Source organism: Natrix helvetica (assembly GCF_964273705.1).
Source record: "Natrix helvetica genome assembly, chromosome: 7".
NCBI lineage: Eukaryota > Metazoa > Chordata > Lepidosauria > Squamata > Natricidae > Natrix > Natrix helvetica.
The window spans coordinates 44,971,298-44,986,455 of NC_138558.1; the positions used below are offsets into that span (position 1 = coordinate 44,971,298).

General features: G+C 39.8%; 1 protein-coding gene across 1 annotated transcript; it reads right to left on the minus strand.

Moving 5' to 3' along the window:
• Positions 1–2,581: 2,581 nt before the first annotated feature.
• SLC25A4 (solute carrier family 25 member 4) lies at positions 2,582–10,227 on the minus strand. Its single transcript, XM_081959768.1, has 4 exons — positions 10,003–10,227; positions 7,663–8,149; positions 5,710–5,850; positions 2,582–3,074 (listed from the first exon to the last, which is right to left on the minus strand). Exons 1-4 carry the CDS (start codon positions 10,111–10,113, stop codon positions 2,917–2,919), a joined length of 897 nt encoding a protein of 298 aa, XP_081815894.1. The 5' UTR covers positions 10,114–10,227; the 3' UTR covers positions 2,582–2,916.
• Positions 10,228–15,158: the final 4,931 nt, after the last annotated feature.

Below are 15,158 nucleotides of genomic sequence, written 5' to 3' on the forward strand. Positions count from 1 at the left end.
TAGTAAATATTCTAATCAGAAGGCATCAGGAAATGGATATAATACATTTTATGTGCTCACATGTGTTTTATCAGTAAACTACTACTCGGTAATGCAAAGGTACAAAACTCCAGAAATATATATAGTTTTTAAAAGATTTTAGATGGGACTGAATAACTTCTAAAAACTATCACTCTATTGTAATTTCTGATACTGCATAATAGGGAAGTACTAAATGCATGAACAATTGTTTTGGGTTTTTTAACTGAAAATGTGATCAGGTTTAACATCTACACAGCTCCCAACTGTGAAGAATACTGCAAAACTCAGTGTAAACAATATATATTTCTAGAGGAAGATGAGAAAGTTTTCAAATACATTAATTAGGAGATTAATACTCTTTTTGCACATTGACTCAGTTCTCTCACACACTGATGTCATGAAATGTATTCCTAGAATACCTCCAATTATGACTCAAAAAGCGGTATCTATATTTCAAGAAACTCATTAGAAACAGTCATACTCCATAAGATTGAAGATGACTGTGATGATGGGAAGGGAGCAAGAAATATCAGGAAATAAACTTGTACCTATAGACCTGCAAGATTTTGTGAACATATCCTTACAATAAAGTGGAGTTCACTCATCTAGTCGTGTTTTGTATCTGATTTACCTGGCTGGGCTGCCAGGGCCAAGGCAAGAAATGACACAGTGAAGTCCAATCGGGTTCAGTCCTTTATTTACTTACACCTAATGGACAGAAGTTTGCCAAACTCAAGCTATTGCCTTCTATCTAACTTACTAGATATATCCTGAGAGATGTGGCTACCCTAAACCTCTTCCCCTCCCTTCCAGTCCAGCTCATGACTGCTCATCTCTTAATCCAGACCTCTTTCTGGGAAATGTCTGCATTGCCAAAACTCTCCACCCACTGCTTCTCTAGATGCACATTCATCACAAAGACTGACAGTAATAGACAATCATGACTCATTGGGTCATCCTTTTCACATATAATATAGGGTGGTGCCATTACCTCTCCCTTCATGACCCTCAGCAGAGCTCTAATGAAGCAGGCTACTCCTACTCTTCCTCAGGTCAGCTGCCGAATTGCCTGCTACTTTGCTAAGGGGAACAAGGAGCCACAGAATGCAAGAGGGAACTATTCTCACTCTCCAACCCCGCATGTCCCCAAAGCCCCTTCAGGAAAGAAAAGAGTTCATCCGTTGATCACTGATCTTCCTTAGCCAGCTCTACCTTGTCTGCAGGCATCTAAGTCACCCCCTTCACCTCACCACTCTGTCATTAAAAGATTTCAAATTTTGGCCTCAGTTTCAAAGCAGCCAATCTGCTGGTCACCTGCCAGGCCTTGTTGCCAGCCGATTGGATGCAGGGAGGGAGAGTGGGGATACACTCCTCCCATATTATCTTGTGCCATGCAACTTCTGGGTTTCTGGGAAGTGTAGGGCAACACAAGTGGTGACAAGTTTGCCAAATTTCAATCCCACGGGAACAATTCATCCTGTTTTGAATGAATGCTGTATGTTACTGTGAGGCAAAATCTGTCAAGGCATAGATTTCAAAGTACTGTCACTGAATGTTCTAGCAGCTCAAGCTGCTTTTGCTTTTTCCAACAATTACAAACGAAACCAAATGGATGCTGTTACCATTTGTCGAAGATCATACACTACTAAACAGAATAAGAAAACTGCAGGTGAGTTGTATCTAACCATACAAGAGTCCTCAACTTACAAACACAATTGAGCCCAGCATTTTGTTGCAAAGTGAGACAGTTGTTAAGTGAACTTTACTTCGTTTCATGACCTTTCTTGCCACAGTTAAGTGACTCACTAGTTGTTAAGGTAGTAAGTGAATCTGGTTTCCCCATTGACTTTGCTTGTCAAAGGGCTGCAACTGGCTAATTTGAATTTTGATCACGTGGCCATGGAGATACTACAATGCTTGTAAGTGTGAAAAATGGTTGTAAGTCACCTTTTTCAGTGCCATTGTAACTTCAAGTGGTCACTAAATAGACTGCAAATTGAGGACTTCCTGTGCACATTCAATAGCAACCTACTTTTTAGCCCCCACCACAAGCAAGAGAAGGTACGATCCCAAAGTTTAAAAATATGGTCGTTATTATAATCACTACTAAATATTTAGAGAGATTAAGGCCTGGGGAAAAAAAAACAAAATGCGATTTTCTCATCCAGGCTATCACATCTCTGGGAATGTGCATGAGCATTGCAATCCTAATGACAAAAAGGAGATACATTTGACATAAGTATTTTTTTCCCAATATATGGACAAAATGTTCAAAGAAAATTAGGAGAAATGAAGAACAGCATTTCCTGTGAAGTGATTTGCTATTATTTCCTGCAGAGATTATAGCTGTTTTGTCTTATATGAGTCAGAATCACCCTCATAGTTGAACATTTTTTGCTAACTTAGAGAGTGAGAAAAAGTACTCTGTTCTCTGCCCCCTCTCTTCTACCATAACACCACACATGTGCACACACACTCATCTCTGTACACACTCTTCACTATCTGGAAGCTACCATCCTTGAAAGAACTTCTGTAGTGGATTTATCACACACAAAAAAGGTTTAATTTCTACTATTTATTAAACTCACTTTTTTAGTTGTTTAAATACTTTATCAACACACCTCCTCAGGAAATATTTTTATTCATAGGAATATGTTATTGATATTTGTCAAATAAATGTATATATACAAAGACCTCTTCAACTTTCCATACAAAAAAGTTTGACTTATGTCACAAACCATCACTGGACAATCTTAATAGTTCCCCAATTTCACCTCTCAACTGGATTTCACCCACAGTAACGACCTATGTTTCCGTAGGAAATATTTAGTTGCCTTTAACTCATGTGTAAATATGTAACTGAACAGAACATAAGAGTCAAGTGGTTTGACTTGCTTAGACATATTTCTTGATCTCATCATACAAGACTAATACAAAAGCACCTCCCATGCCTCTTAGCACATTGGACCAGGCACCTTTGAAGAAAGCCTTCCCTCCTTCATCTTTAGCAATCTTCTTCCAGCAATCGATTGTACCCTTGTACATGATGTCAGCTGTGGAAGTAAACATATTCAGGTAAATTACTGGAAAGAGAGAAATAACGCAATCATTTCTCTAACTCCAACAAATCAAGCATAATTGGAAAGTTGCTCTCTAGTTCTTACTTCAAAGAAAGAACTTCAAAAACCTTACTTCAAAGATTTGTAAAATGAAATTGCATTTTTTTCTCTTAACATAACCTTGAAGCTCAAAGAGATAATTTCATCTCTCTTGTGTTCATTCTTAAATATGTTCCAAATAAAAAAAGCAGACATTAAACTGAAGCTTTCTTAGCATAAATAATTATATGCTCCTGAAGATGGTGAACTAGAGGTAGCTGGGAAGCTAAATCAAACCCCAGCGGTCCTGTTGGAGTGATTGACACTGGAGATGGGGCTCTATACACAGAAGCCTTGCTGCCATCTCATCCTGCTTGCAGCAGTTCCCAGTCAGCCACCATTCTCCATGGGATGAAATGGTTTATTTAACATATCCCTACACCAGGGGTGTCAAACTCACATTGTCACAGAGGTGTCAGGTGACATATTGGGACTTCCCCCCCCCCCGCCTTCATTAAACCAGGCATGGGCATGGTCAGTGCATGACTCATCTGGCCCATGGGCCGGGAGTTTGACAGCCCTGCCCTACACTGAGGTAGATAATACTCGAGTAAGCTAACATGAATAGCCTTGCTTCTTGCACAAACCAGTTGTTTTCTGCCCTTCTTTTTCTTCTCAAAAGGGAAGAGTAAAATAGGAGAAATAGACCTGATTTGGGCACTGTTCTTTCAATACAATAATACAATACAATACAATAGTAGAGTTGGAAGGGACCTTGGAGGTCTTCTAGTCCAACCCCCTGCCTAGGCAGGAAACCCTATACCATTCCAGACAAATGGCTATCCAACATCTTCTTAAAGACTTCCAGTGTTGGGGCATTCACAACTTCTGGAGGCAAGCTGTTCCACTGGTTAATTGTACTAACTGTCAGGAAATTTCTCCTCAGTTCTAAGTTGCTTCTCTCCTTGATTAGTTTCCACCCATTGCTTCTTGTTCTACCCTCAGGTGCCTTGGAGAATAGTTTGACTCCCTCTTCTTTGTGGCAACCCCTGAGATATTGGAACAATGCTATCATGTCTCCCCTAGTCCTTCTTTTCATTAAACGAGACATACCCAGTTCCTGCAACCATTCTTCATATGTTTTCGTCTCCAGTCTCCTAATCATCTTTGTTGCTCTTCTCTGCACTCTTTCTAGAGTCTCCGCATCTTTTCTACATCGTGGCGACCAGAACTGAATGCAGTATTCCAAGTGTGGCCTTACCAAGGCATTATAAAGTGGTATTAACACTTCACGTGATCTTGATTCTATCCCTCTGTTGATGCAGCCTAGAACTGTGTTGGCTTTTTTGGCAGCTGCCACACACTGCTGGCTCATATTTAAATGGTTGTCCACTAGGACTCCAAGATCCTCTCACAGTTACCACCTATACTGTACCTGCGCATTTCGTTTTTCTTGCCTAAATGTAGGCAAGAACTCAGAACAGAGCTTGTCTTTGTTGTCTTTACTTTTAACCCAGGTATCTGTCTGAAAATGAAAATGTATAGCATAGCCAGTGGGAAAAAGTAATCAGTGCATTGAAACTTATTCCTGTTACAGGTAGTCCTCAACATATGATCACAATAGACACTCCATAAATCACAGTGGTCACAAAGTCAGTCATAGTGTGACCAAACTGATTTTGCAACCTTTTTGTGGTGGTCATTAAGTGAACCTATTGTTTGCTCTGGGGCATTTTTGCCAAAAAACAGAAATACATGCTGATTTTCAACAAAAATATCATAAATTATGTCATCATTGGACCCTATAAATGACTATAAATATAGGTCAGGTGCTAAACACCCAACATTTGTCCACATAACCATGGGTGGGTGGGAGCAGCCATCAGAACTAGTCATATGTACATTTGGGGCAGTCCATCAGAACCTTGAATAGTCACTAAGTTAAGATTATAGCTGAGGTCATTGAGCAAAAGCCACTAGCCTGCAGGAACAGATTCTTTCTGATTAACAGTTAACATTTAGAAGGGACCTTATAGGTCATCTAGTCCAACACCCACCCCCCCGCTCAAGCAGGAGACCCTACACCATTTCTGACAAATGGCAGTCCAATCTCTTCTTTGTGTTGTGGAGCTCCCACAACTTCCGAAGGCAAGCTGTTCCATTGGCTGTTTGTTCTCACTGTCGGAAAGTTCCTCCTTATTTCTAGGTTGAATCTGTCCTTGGTCACTTTCCATCCATTATTCCTTGTCTGGCCTTCAGGTGCTTTGGAAAATAGCTGGACACCCCCCCCTCCTCTCTGTGGCTGCCCCTCAAATATTGGAACACTACTATCATTTCTCCTCTGATCCTTCTCTTCACTAGCCATGTCCAGTTCCTGCAACCGTTCTTCATATGTTTTAGTCTCCAGTCTCCTAATCATCCTGGTTGCTCTCCTCTGCACTTTTTCTAGAGTCTCAACATTTTTTTTTATAGTGGGAATATAAATTATTTTTTAAAGGAATAATTGTGCTTCTTGCCAAATGGCATCAAGTCCTTCTACTGTCTAAAAAGTGAAAGTGCTGAGAGATGAGGAAATCGGTTATTTTCTTACCTCCTTTTCTGCCTGACTGCATCATCATTCTACGTCGGACAGTGTCAAAAGGGTAAGATGTCAGACCTGCTACTGCGGTTACACTTTGGGCTATCATCCAGCTGACTATGATGTGCACATTCTTCGGATCAGGCAGCATGCCTATTATCAGGAGAAGATTGCCCAAAGTTGAAAACCAGAAGAAATAAGAGAAAAATGATCACTACCGCTTATAATTTCTGTTCCATGCACCAGCAGATCTATGATACTCTGTCTACGTGCTATCTTTACCATGATGCCACGGAAAAATTGCAGGGCTGTTTAGTAGAAAAAAAGATATCTACATATCAGATGTAACTTGATACAGGGAGCCCTCAACTTACAACCACAATTGAGCCCAAAATTTTGGTTGCTAAGCGAGACAGTTGTTAAGTGAGTGTTGCCCATTTCATGACCTTTCTTGCAACAGCTGTTAAGTGAATCACTATTGTTAAGTTAGTCAATGTTGTTAAATGAATCTGGCTTCCCCATTGACTTCGCTTGTCAGAAGTTTGCAAAAGGTGAACGCATGATCCCGGGACATTGTAACTGCCATAAATACATGCCAATCGCCAAGCGTCAGCAACAAGTTTAAAAATACAATTTGTTTTTTTTTAATTTGTTTTTTTTTTACTTTTATTTTTTAAATTAAACAAAAAGCCTTGATGAACTCTATGGGATGTTTTGAGAGTTTTAGTTACTGTAGCGTTGTGCCCTGGGTGAGCTTCATGACTAAGCAGGAATTCAAATCTAGCCTTCCACTATTCAAATGCAACATTCTAGCCATTGCATTGTAATCATTATCTTGAAAAACTGTAGTATATTGCCAGATATTTATACTTGAGTAGTGTCCGAAGAAGTCTTTTAGATCTAAAGAATTATTAGCTTCTTAACTGCATTGCTTTTGTCTTCCTGCAGAAGGCAGCATTGTGCTAACCTTGCTGAGACTGGGAACCTACCTTATGTAGAGTCAGGTCTGGTTAATACTTGGTAATACCCCTACTGGAGTAGAAGACTAGAATGCAGGTCAAAAATACAACCTTGTAGATGGCAAGAGCAAACCACTTCTGCAGTGCTGTCAAGAGTATCTCACAACAAATCTACTTCAATCCAAGGAGATTTTTATAGTATTGCTATTCTAAAAATCTCTTAAACTTGGAATCGAATGGCCTTTTTACACATATTGGTAAGCTACGCCACAGTGAAATGTGTGCATTTGCATGTCATTAGCCCAAACCATCATGGCTTGTTTTATAAACCTTAGGTAAAACCTTGGCTTACATTATATACAAATGCAGTTAGGTTTAAGAAGCAGCTCACTGAAGCCTAGGAAAAGTGTACCAGGGAGGGAAGGCTAGAGTATTTGGCATATTTTGAATTCAGCATGTGCCATCAAGTCATTGTTGATTTGAGCCACCACATAGTTATTCTCCAGGATGATATTTGGCACATTAAGGAACAAGAAAATATAGAACATCAAATTGTCTAACTTTGAGAGATTATTACTGTACTACTATTATTTTTTTAAAAAGACTGTTACTTAAATCTAAGTTGATTGACCATAGAAAATTGACTAACCCTAGAAAATCAATTTATTACTTCATGTAGAACAAATCACATTGATTATAAATCATTGAAAATTACAGATCAAAAGGAAAATTGTGTTTAAAGTACTTTTTTTCTTAGTAGAAAAAAAGAACACTATATCTTTCTCAATTATCAACTGATTTACCCAAAAGATCCATTTTTTAGGCAGCATTTACAAATCCCATCAATTGAAATGCAATTTGCCAAGCAAAGCTCTGTTTAGGTTAGCCTTCCTTTCACCGGGCCCTCAACAGCCATGTTGGCTGGGAATATATCAAATATAGAGAGAGAGCTTGGGGAATCCTGATCAGATCATTCTTCCAGCAATACTAGATGTCTGTTTCTTACCTTTAGCTGTATCGTAGATGCCGAAATAAGCAGCTCGGTAGATGATGATACCCTGGACTGACACATTGAATCCCAAGTAGAGACCCTTGAGGCCATCAGATTTGTAGATCTTAGCAAGGCAATTGCCTAGCCCACTGAACTGCCTCTCATTCAGCCCTTTGCCCACATCAGCTGCTAGCCTAGTCCTGGCAAAATCTAGAGGATACACAAAGCAGAGAGATGTTGCTCCTGCTGCACCTCCAGAGGCCAGGTTGCCTGCAAAGTAGCGCCAGAACTGCTTGTGTTTATCAACTCCCCCAAGGAAAATCTGCTTGTACTTGTCCTTGAATGCAAAGTTGAGGGCCTGGGTGGGGAAGTACCGGATGACATTGGCCAAGTTGCCTCTCCAGAAGGAAATGATGCCTTGCTCCTTGGGAATCCTTACCACACAGTCCATGATTCCCTTATACTGTTTTTCAACTGTGATTTGTTGGCTAGCATGCTGGACCTGTTGAATGAATGAAACAAAAACAAAAAAAGGGGGGGGGAGAAAGACAAAAGGAAGTAAAGGGGAATGGATAATTGTTGCTTGGGTTACCTGCTCAAATTGAACACATAGTTATTATGTCTATGGAGATTCTCAGTCATCCAAGGTCAGGGTTGTCCCAAACATGCTCTTTTCAAGAGGCAACTGAACTTTCTGGTTTTTCTTGGAAGACATTTCATTTCTCATCCAAGAAGCTTCTTCCACTCGTCCAAGAAGCTTCTTCAGAGGTGAAGAAGCTTCTTGGATGAGAAGCAAAACATCTTCAAAGAAAAACCAGAAAGTCCAGTTGCCTCTTGAAAAATGCACCTTTGGGACAACACATAGTATGTTTCACTGCAAAATATGGAATTTTGTTCCATATCAAAACCAGTTATCAATTTAAAATTAACAGCAATGGCATCAATACATTTGACTCTATTAAATGCATAGGTTTACTTTATTTGGACATAAGATCTGGAAAAAAAATCTAAGAAATATATTTGTTCCTTTAGCCCAGGGGTGTCCAAACTTGAGAACTTTAAGACTTGTGGACTTCAACTCCCAGAATTCCCCAGCCAGCATGGCTGGCTGGGGAATTCTGGGAGTTGAAGTCCACAAGTCTTAAAGTTCTCAAGTTTGGACACCCCTGCTTTAGCCAGTTCTTATTTGCTCATGGAAGCCTGTGTACTAGGTCTCTATAGGTACATATCTTAAAAGGTGAAGTTTTATAAAGCTATTCAAAAGAAGCAGTTGCAAAATATGCACCAAAAGGAAAGCATCATTTTTGAAATATTAAAGCAGCTGTGTCCCCTAGAAACCTTGCATGGATTCTTTCAAGGTTGTCCTTAGCTGCAGCCACAGTTGCTGCTTCACCTTCACCCTCACAGTTGTTTCACTTTCCCAGAGACTGCCAATACAACTTTCTCTTTGTATGAATATGCAATATGGACAATCGGCATATTGCTTTCAAAGCAGCAATTTCAAAAAGCACACCTGTTTTAATACTTCAAGGAAGTACACTTTGGTCACACCAATACACTTTGTGAAGCACCCCTTTGCGTGGCTTTTACTAGGTTGTATATGTTAAATAAATAAAAAGAGATATTGTTTCAACTTTGAAGACCCAAGCTTTCTTTCACATACGGATGTCTTTTGGGAATTCAGTCCTTTTAGTCAATCCTCATAAATTACCAAACTATTGAGCCAAGCAGCAAACTTTTATGCAACTGATTAATTTAAATGGAACTAGGTTAGAAAATATCTGAGCAGGGCATACTTCCATTTGTACTGCCCATTATTACTTTTCATTGGGTTGAATGGCACACCACGTACACCACAGAAGAGAATAATCAAAGCCTGAAGGAGATTCCTCAAGCCCTGGGTAGTTTCTATACGCTATGCCAAGAACAAGGCTGCACTGATCTTCTGTCATCAGAACTGCACAACTGCAGTTTCCATATTTAGTCACTTCATCTGACAAATTCCTACTCCACTCCTATTTACAACCTCACACTTGGCTCCCTGCAGGAAGACTTTTTTTTTTGGTTGTTGCTAGAAATGCAGAGCACCGCTTTGAGGGACAGCAGACTTGCCCTGTCATTCCAAGATTTATTGGAAGAACCTTCTGAGAAACTTATCAGGAAGGGTCCCCGAGTAATTTTCTGCGCGTTTCCACCAGGGAGGCATGTCCTTGCAATCTACTTTTTTGGGAAAAGCCAGCCAAACCAAACAGCTTTGCCAATGGCAGGTGCCAGATTAATATCCGATCAGTTTTCCTCCCAAGCTCGATGGACGGAGAACATGAGCACACCTCCAAATTCAGCCACTCTGCTCACCTGTAGCAGCAACTTGACTCTTTCAATAGGCGCTACAGCCGTCTTGGAAATAGCAGCAGCGATACCCCCCGCCAAAAAGTCCTTAAGGAAACTGAGAGCCTGGTCACCCATACTAAGGGGAGAGACACTCCAAATCCCCTTCCAAAAAAAAGAGGGAACTAAAAGTCCCTAGAGAGTCGTCGGTAGGTACCTCCCCGCCCAGCTGGACACACCGTCGAGTCACACAGCTTCGGACAGCGAGCCCTTTCCTTTTTCCCGCTATTTATAGCTTCTGCGGGTCTCGCGATAAGAGGAGGACCCGCGGGGGGCTGGTCCGCCAGGACATTGGCTGGGACCCCCATCCTTGGAGGGCACTGTGGGGAAGGCGCCATGTTGCTCTCTTCCGATGGGGCAACCTCTGAGCGAGGGGTCGCCGGCAAGGGCACATTCATGTTATCTGGTCCCCTTCAGGCGTCAGGACACGGCATGTGCTCGCTGTATATTAATAGCACAGGGGAGACGTCGGGCAGGGGGAGGGGGAGCGGTCCTTCGGGACGAGGCGTTAACCCTTCGGACGGTCCTCGCCGGCAGCGCCAAGCGAAGTGGAACGAGATGCGCGCGAGGAAGGGGCGGTCCCCATAGAGCGGACCCTCGAAAGGCGATGCCCCCTTTCAGACTTTAGATGAGCGCTTCCCTCTCCTGTCTCAGAAACACCGTCGCGTATGGTAGCTATAGAATTAGTTATGGTCTCCACGTGGATTTACGGGTGAGCCCGGTGGAGAAATACCATCAATGCTTTTTTTACACGTGACTAGGGAGAAAGGAGAGATCGCTTTAATTATTTAAAATATTTCTAAGCTGCCTTAAGGGTGATCTTCCCCCCAAAGTTACTTTGAACAATTACTTTACATGGTTATATATGATGCTGGCCATTAAAATATATGTGTGAGAGTTTGATTTTCAGCGCCCACTTCGTACTGATTTTGTTATACTGCAAAGCTTGTTATACTGCAAAGGCACCTGAGGGTAGAACAAGAAGCAATGGGTGGAAACTAATCAAGGAGAGAAGCAACTTAGAACTGAGGAGAAATTTCCTGACAGTTAGAACAATCAGTGGAATAGCTTGCCTCCAGAAGTTGTGAATGCCCCAACACTGGAAGTCTTTAAGAAGATGTTGGATCGCTATTTGTCTGAAACGGTATAGGGTTTCCTGCCTAGGCAGGGGGTTGGACTAGAAGACCTCCAAGGTCTCTTCCAACTCTACTATTGTATTGTATTGCTTAGGGCTGTGTGCTATTGCTATTTCATTACATTTTATGCCTTTATTTTCTATTTTAGTAACTGGGTAACAATCCAGAAAATTTGGATTATTCATGATCTATAATAATAGCAACACTAAATATAAATAGGGGAAAACACAATGATCTGTGAACAGTAAATGAACTAGTGTTGAATTGGCAACTTGTAATATTTATGTAACATATTTGTACACAAGAGTGGAAGCTTGAGAACAGGCTGGGGCACACCTATGTTTAGTATGATGTAAAAACAATTATTTAGCAAGAATTGCCATGTTATCACTTAGCACTTTAAGAGTCGTATGTTAAGAAATGACTGATATAACTTGTTTGGGCATTTTCTGAGTTATAGAGAATTTTATATAGGATAGTCAGATGCAAAGAAAAACCTGTAGTTAAGTGTAATTCTTTTTGAAACATTTTGCCTTTTACATAAAGCTACTTTATATTGGGGAAACTTTTAATTTCAGGTGCATATGGTGTTTGTTCTTTATATATGTCAATATATCAGATCAAACTAGTTTATCATCTATACTAGTTGGTAAAAGCCTACCAATGATTTTCCTAGCTCTGCTGTTAAGCTCTTTTATGTGACAATATTGGACTAAACTGACCCCGTTTCTTGGGGAAATGATATGCTATTAAACTATGAAAGGAGCCCTTTCACGTGCAAATATGTTTTGTCTCAATATTTTAATTGGCATGCCTAGGTGTTCTCAAATGAACACCTATATTTAAGATGCTGGTAGAATTAAGTTCTGTGAAGCAATGACATTCTGTGCAAAATAGAATGCTACTGCTTTAAAATTCAGCTGAACTGCTTTCTCTCAATTGCCAGCTATTTTTTTCTTCCAGTGTCAAGAGAGGGAGGAGTTCACTCTTTCCTGGTAGGGTCTTCTAAGGACAGCATTGGCACATGATTGGAACACAAATGTCACTTAGGTGGGAAAAAAACTGGAGCAGGACTCTTGATAGCGCATGACTAGGAAACAAAGTTCTAGCCCAAAGTGTAAAATGCCAGCACAAGAGGTAGTTGTGCATAGTGTAACATTCTTACTAAGGGACATCATGAATTTGTGGTTATAGAAAGCATGCTTGCACCCTAGTTTTCCTTGTTTTCTGGATGGCTTTTTCACACAAATGATGAATAATTAAAAGTATGCCTAATAGAATTCAACAGCAATTGATAAAAAGTTTCATGATCTATGTGGCTACCTAACTTGCAGAATGTGAGTGGAATGGACAGTGTCCAACAGTTATCATAGAATTTCAATAGAATAGAAAATAAACAATTGGGATGCACCAACATAAGACTTCAGATTTCAGAATGAGCTTCTCTGGTCCCAATGTCACTTCCTGAAGGTGAACAGAATTGGAACTAGTCAAATCTCAGTAAGAAGTTCATTCTGCCGAACAGAAATTGTATGTTTCCTAGGTGTCATCAGGCAGCATTGCTTTAAGGAAGGGACCTGGAACGTGTCCAGTTGATTGGAGTGTGTGGGGTGGTACCAGAGATAGGGGTTTCTGCACATAACCGGGTACTACACTGTAGAGAGTTTTATAGATGATAACTTGAACTGCATCTGGAAGACAACTGGAAGCCAGTGCATCTCATGAAGTGAAAGTATTATACATTATAAAAGTATTATATTTATGTTATTTGATACTTTGTTGCATTCTGTTCTTCTTTGCTATAAATGTGTGGATTTGTGTTTTGTCTTAAACCTAACCATAAAATAACTTTAAATTTTAATATTAGATACTCACTGAAATCTATAAGAGCAGCTTTTCACAGCATGGAAGTTAGCATTATTTGCCTGCTGATATTCTGCACATTAACATACTATTAGAGTTATTGATTATATGAAAAATCAGGAAACTCTAATCAGTAAACATACAAAGGAAGAAATACATTCGTCTAACTGGTGCAGTTTCTTGTGTTAACACAAAACCCCATGTTTTAACAACATGGAAAGTTCTTCAAGTTGTGAGTTGAGTTGTGTACTGAATATTCAATCAAATAGGAAACAGGCACAAACAAGCAGAGACAGGCAAGGGATGGGGTAAGGAAGCAGGTACAAATTATATCATAAACCTTGCCATGGCTTACTTAAGTGAATTATGACATGATGGTGCTATTTCATCACCATCATACTGATGAAGAGTGTGGCTTGCAACAAAGTTCATGCTTTTTCAGTATTGCTTGTTTTTAAATTTTGAAAATACACAAATATATTTGCAAATAAATTATTGAATTTGGTTGTATGGTGTTGGGATAAATTGCTTTTTGTATTTTAATTTGGTTTGGAAAATGCTCCATTTTCCCTCAAGGCAACAAAATAACCCCTTTCTTTATGTAGCCTCTAGTTGTTAAAATGGAATATTGCTCTTGATGAACCATCATTCTAAGTTTAGACAATTATCTGAAAGACCCTAGTTTGTCAATGAATTCTGTGGGAAAGCCTGTTGGCTCAACTTTCACAGATCTTCCTCTTGCATTCCTGCCCATGACACTCAACCAGATCACCCAGTCCCAGGTCTGGTTCTACACAACACTGAGTTATAGATTATGATTTGCAAATCCTAATGGTTAGCTCTACACACAACACTTGAAACCTTATATAAAGAAATTGCATTATGTCTTTACAAATAGCCATTCATAGATGGAGCATTCCAGGGAATGGAATGGAACGGAATGCTGTGCCATGCCATGCCGTGCCATACTATACTTTATTTGGCCAAGTGTGATTAGACACACAAGGAATAGATTGTCACTGAAGGTAAAGAAAGTCACTCTTGGTGTTTCCAGACCAGAAACATTTTTACCCAACTCATAACTACCATAATACTACGAAGGGGGAGAGAAAAGCCATCTGCATCCATACCGAATTGTGATTAAATAAGTGGTCAGTATTTACCATCAGTCTAAGCTGAATTTTTATCCTCATGTTATAAAGCCCTTTCCTTTCTTTTGCATGTAGTTAGTTTAAATCAAAAACTCATTTCATACTAGCCATTCCAGCTTTGCTTTCTTCTGAATGTTGAATCATAGGTAGATACAGTAACTGGCACTCTCACCAAAATACCTTTAACCCAACTATTCAAGGTCCGAATATACTCATGTGCTAGTAGTATATATTGCCTTTGGATACCGAATTACAGTAATGAAAATTGGGAAGTATAAAATAAGATTGGGAGGCTTGTTAATTCTGATGACATTCACTGAACTTCCTCTGGACTGACCTGTTGTTTTCATTCAAACTATGACCTATATCAGTATTATTATTTTTTGAAGAGGACTGACATGTCACTTGAGAAAATAGTAAACTATAATTCAACAACTAATATCTGGCTATCTGAAAAGCATACCAGGCTTTTAACTAGAATCTGTTTCTGTGACCTAGAGTAACCCTGTAACATACACCGTAATACTAAACCTATAATAAGTCTCCAGCAAGACTCATTTCAATCTAAGCCAACTATTTTCACCTCTGTGGTCTATCCCTGCTAAGGACATTTATAATTTTTTAAAAATTGTTACCAAAGTTCTTTTCTAAAAAGACACAAACTCTGTTCTTGATTATTTTTGGATCTTCCTCTGATAGATGAATGCTTTCAGATGTTATCATTGAAGAGTTTTAGTGAGAACAAGACATATATATGCCTGTGTGTGTACCAGAAATCCCCCCCCCCCGGTCCCTATAAGACCACAGACGTGCTTGTTTCCCCGCCCACAGACTTTCACAGTTGGAAACATCTATTCTATGCTTACATAATTGGTAGTTCTTTCTGGCCTGAGATTTGCTGGTGCCTCTCTTGTAAGCATCAGTTCATACAATGCATACGATATCAGGCATGACTGGTTTACCATGCCTCTTC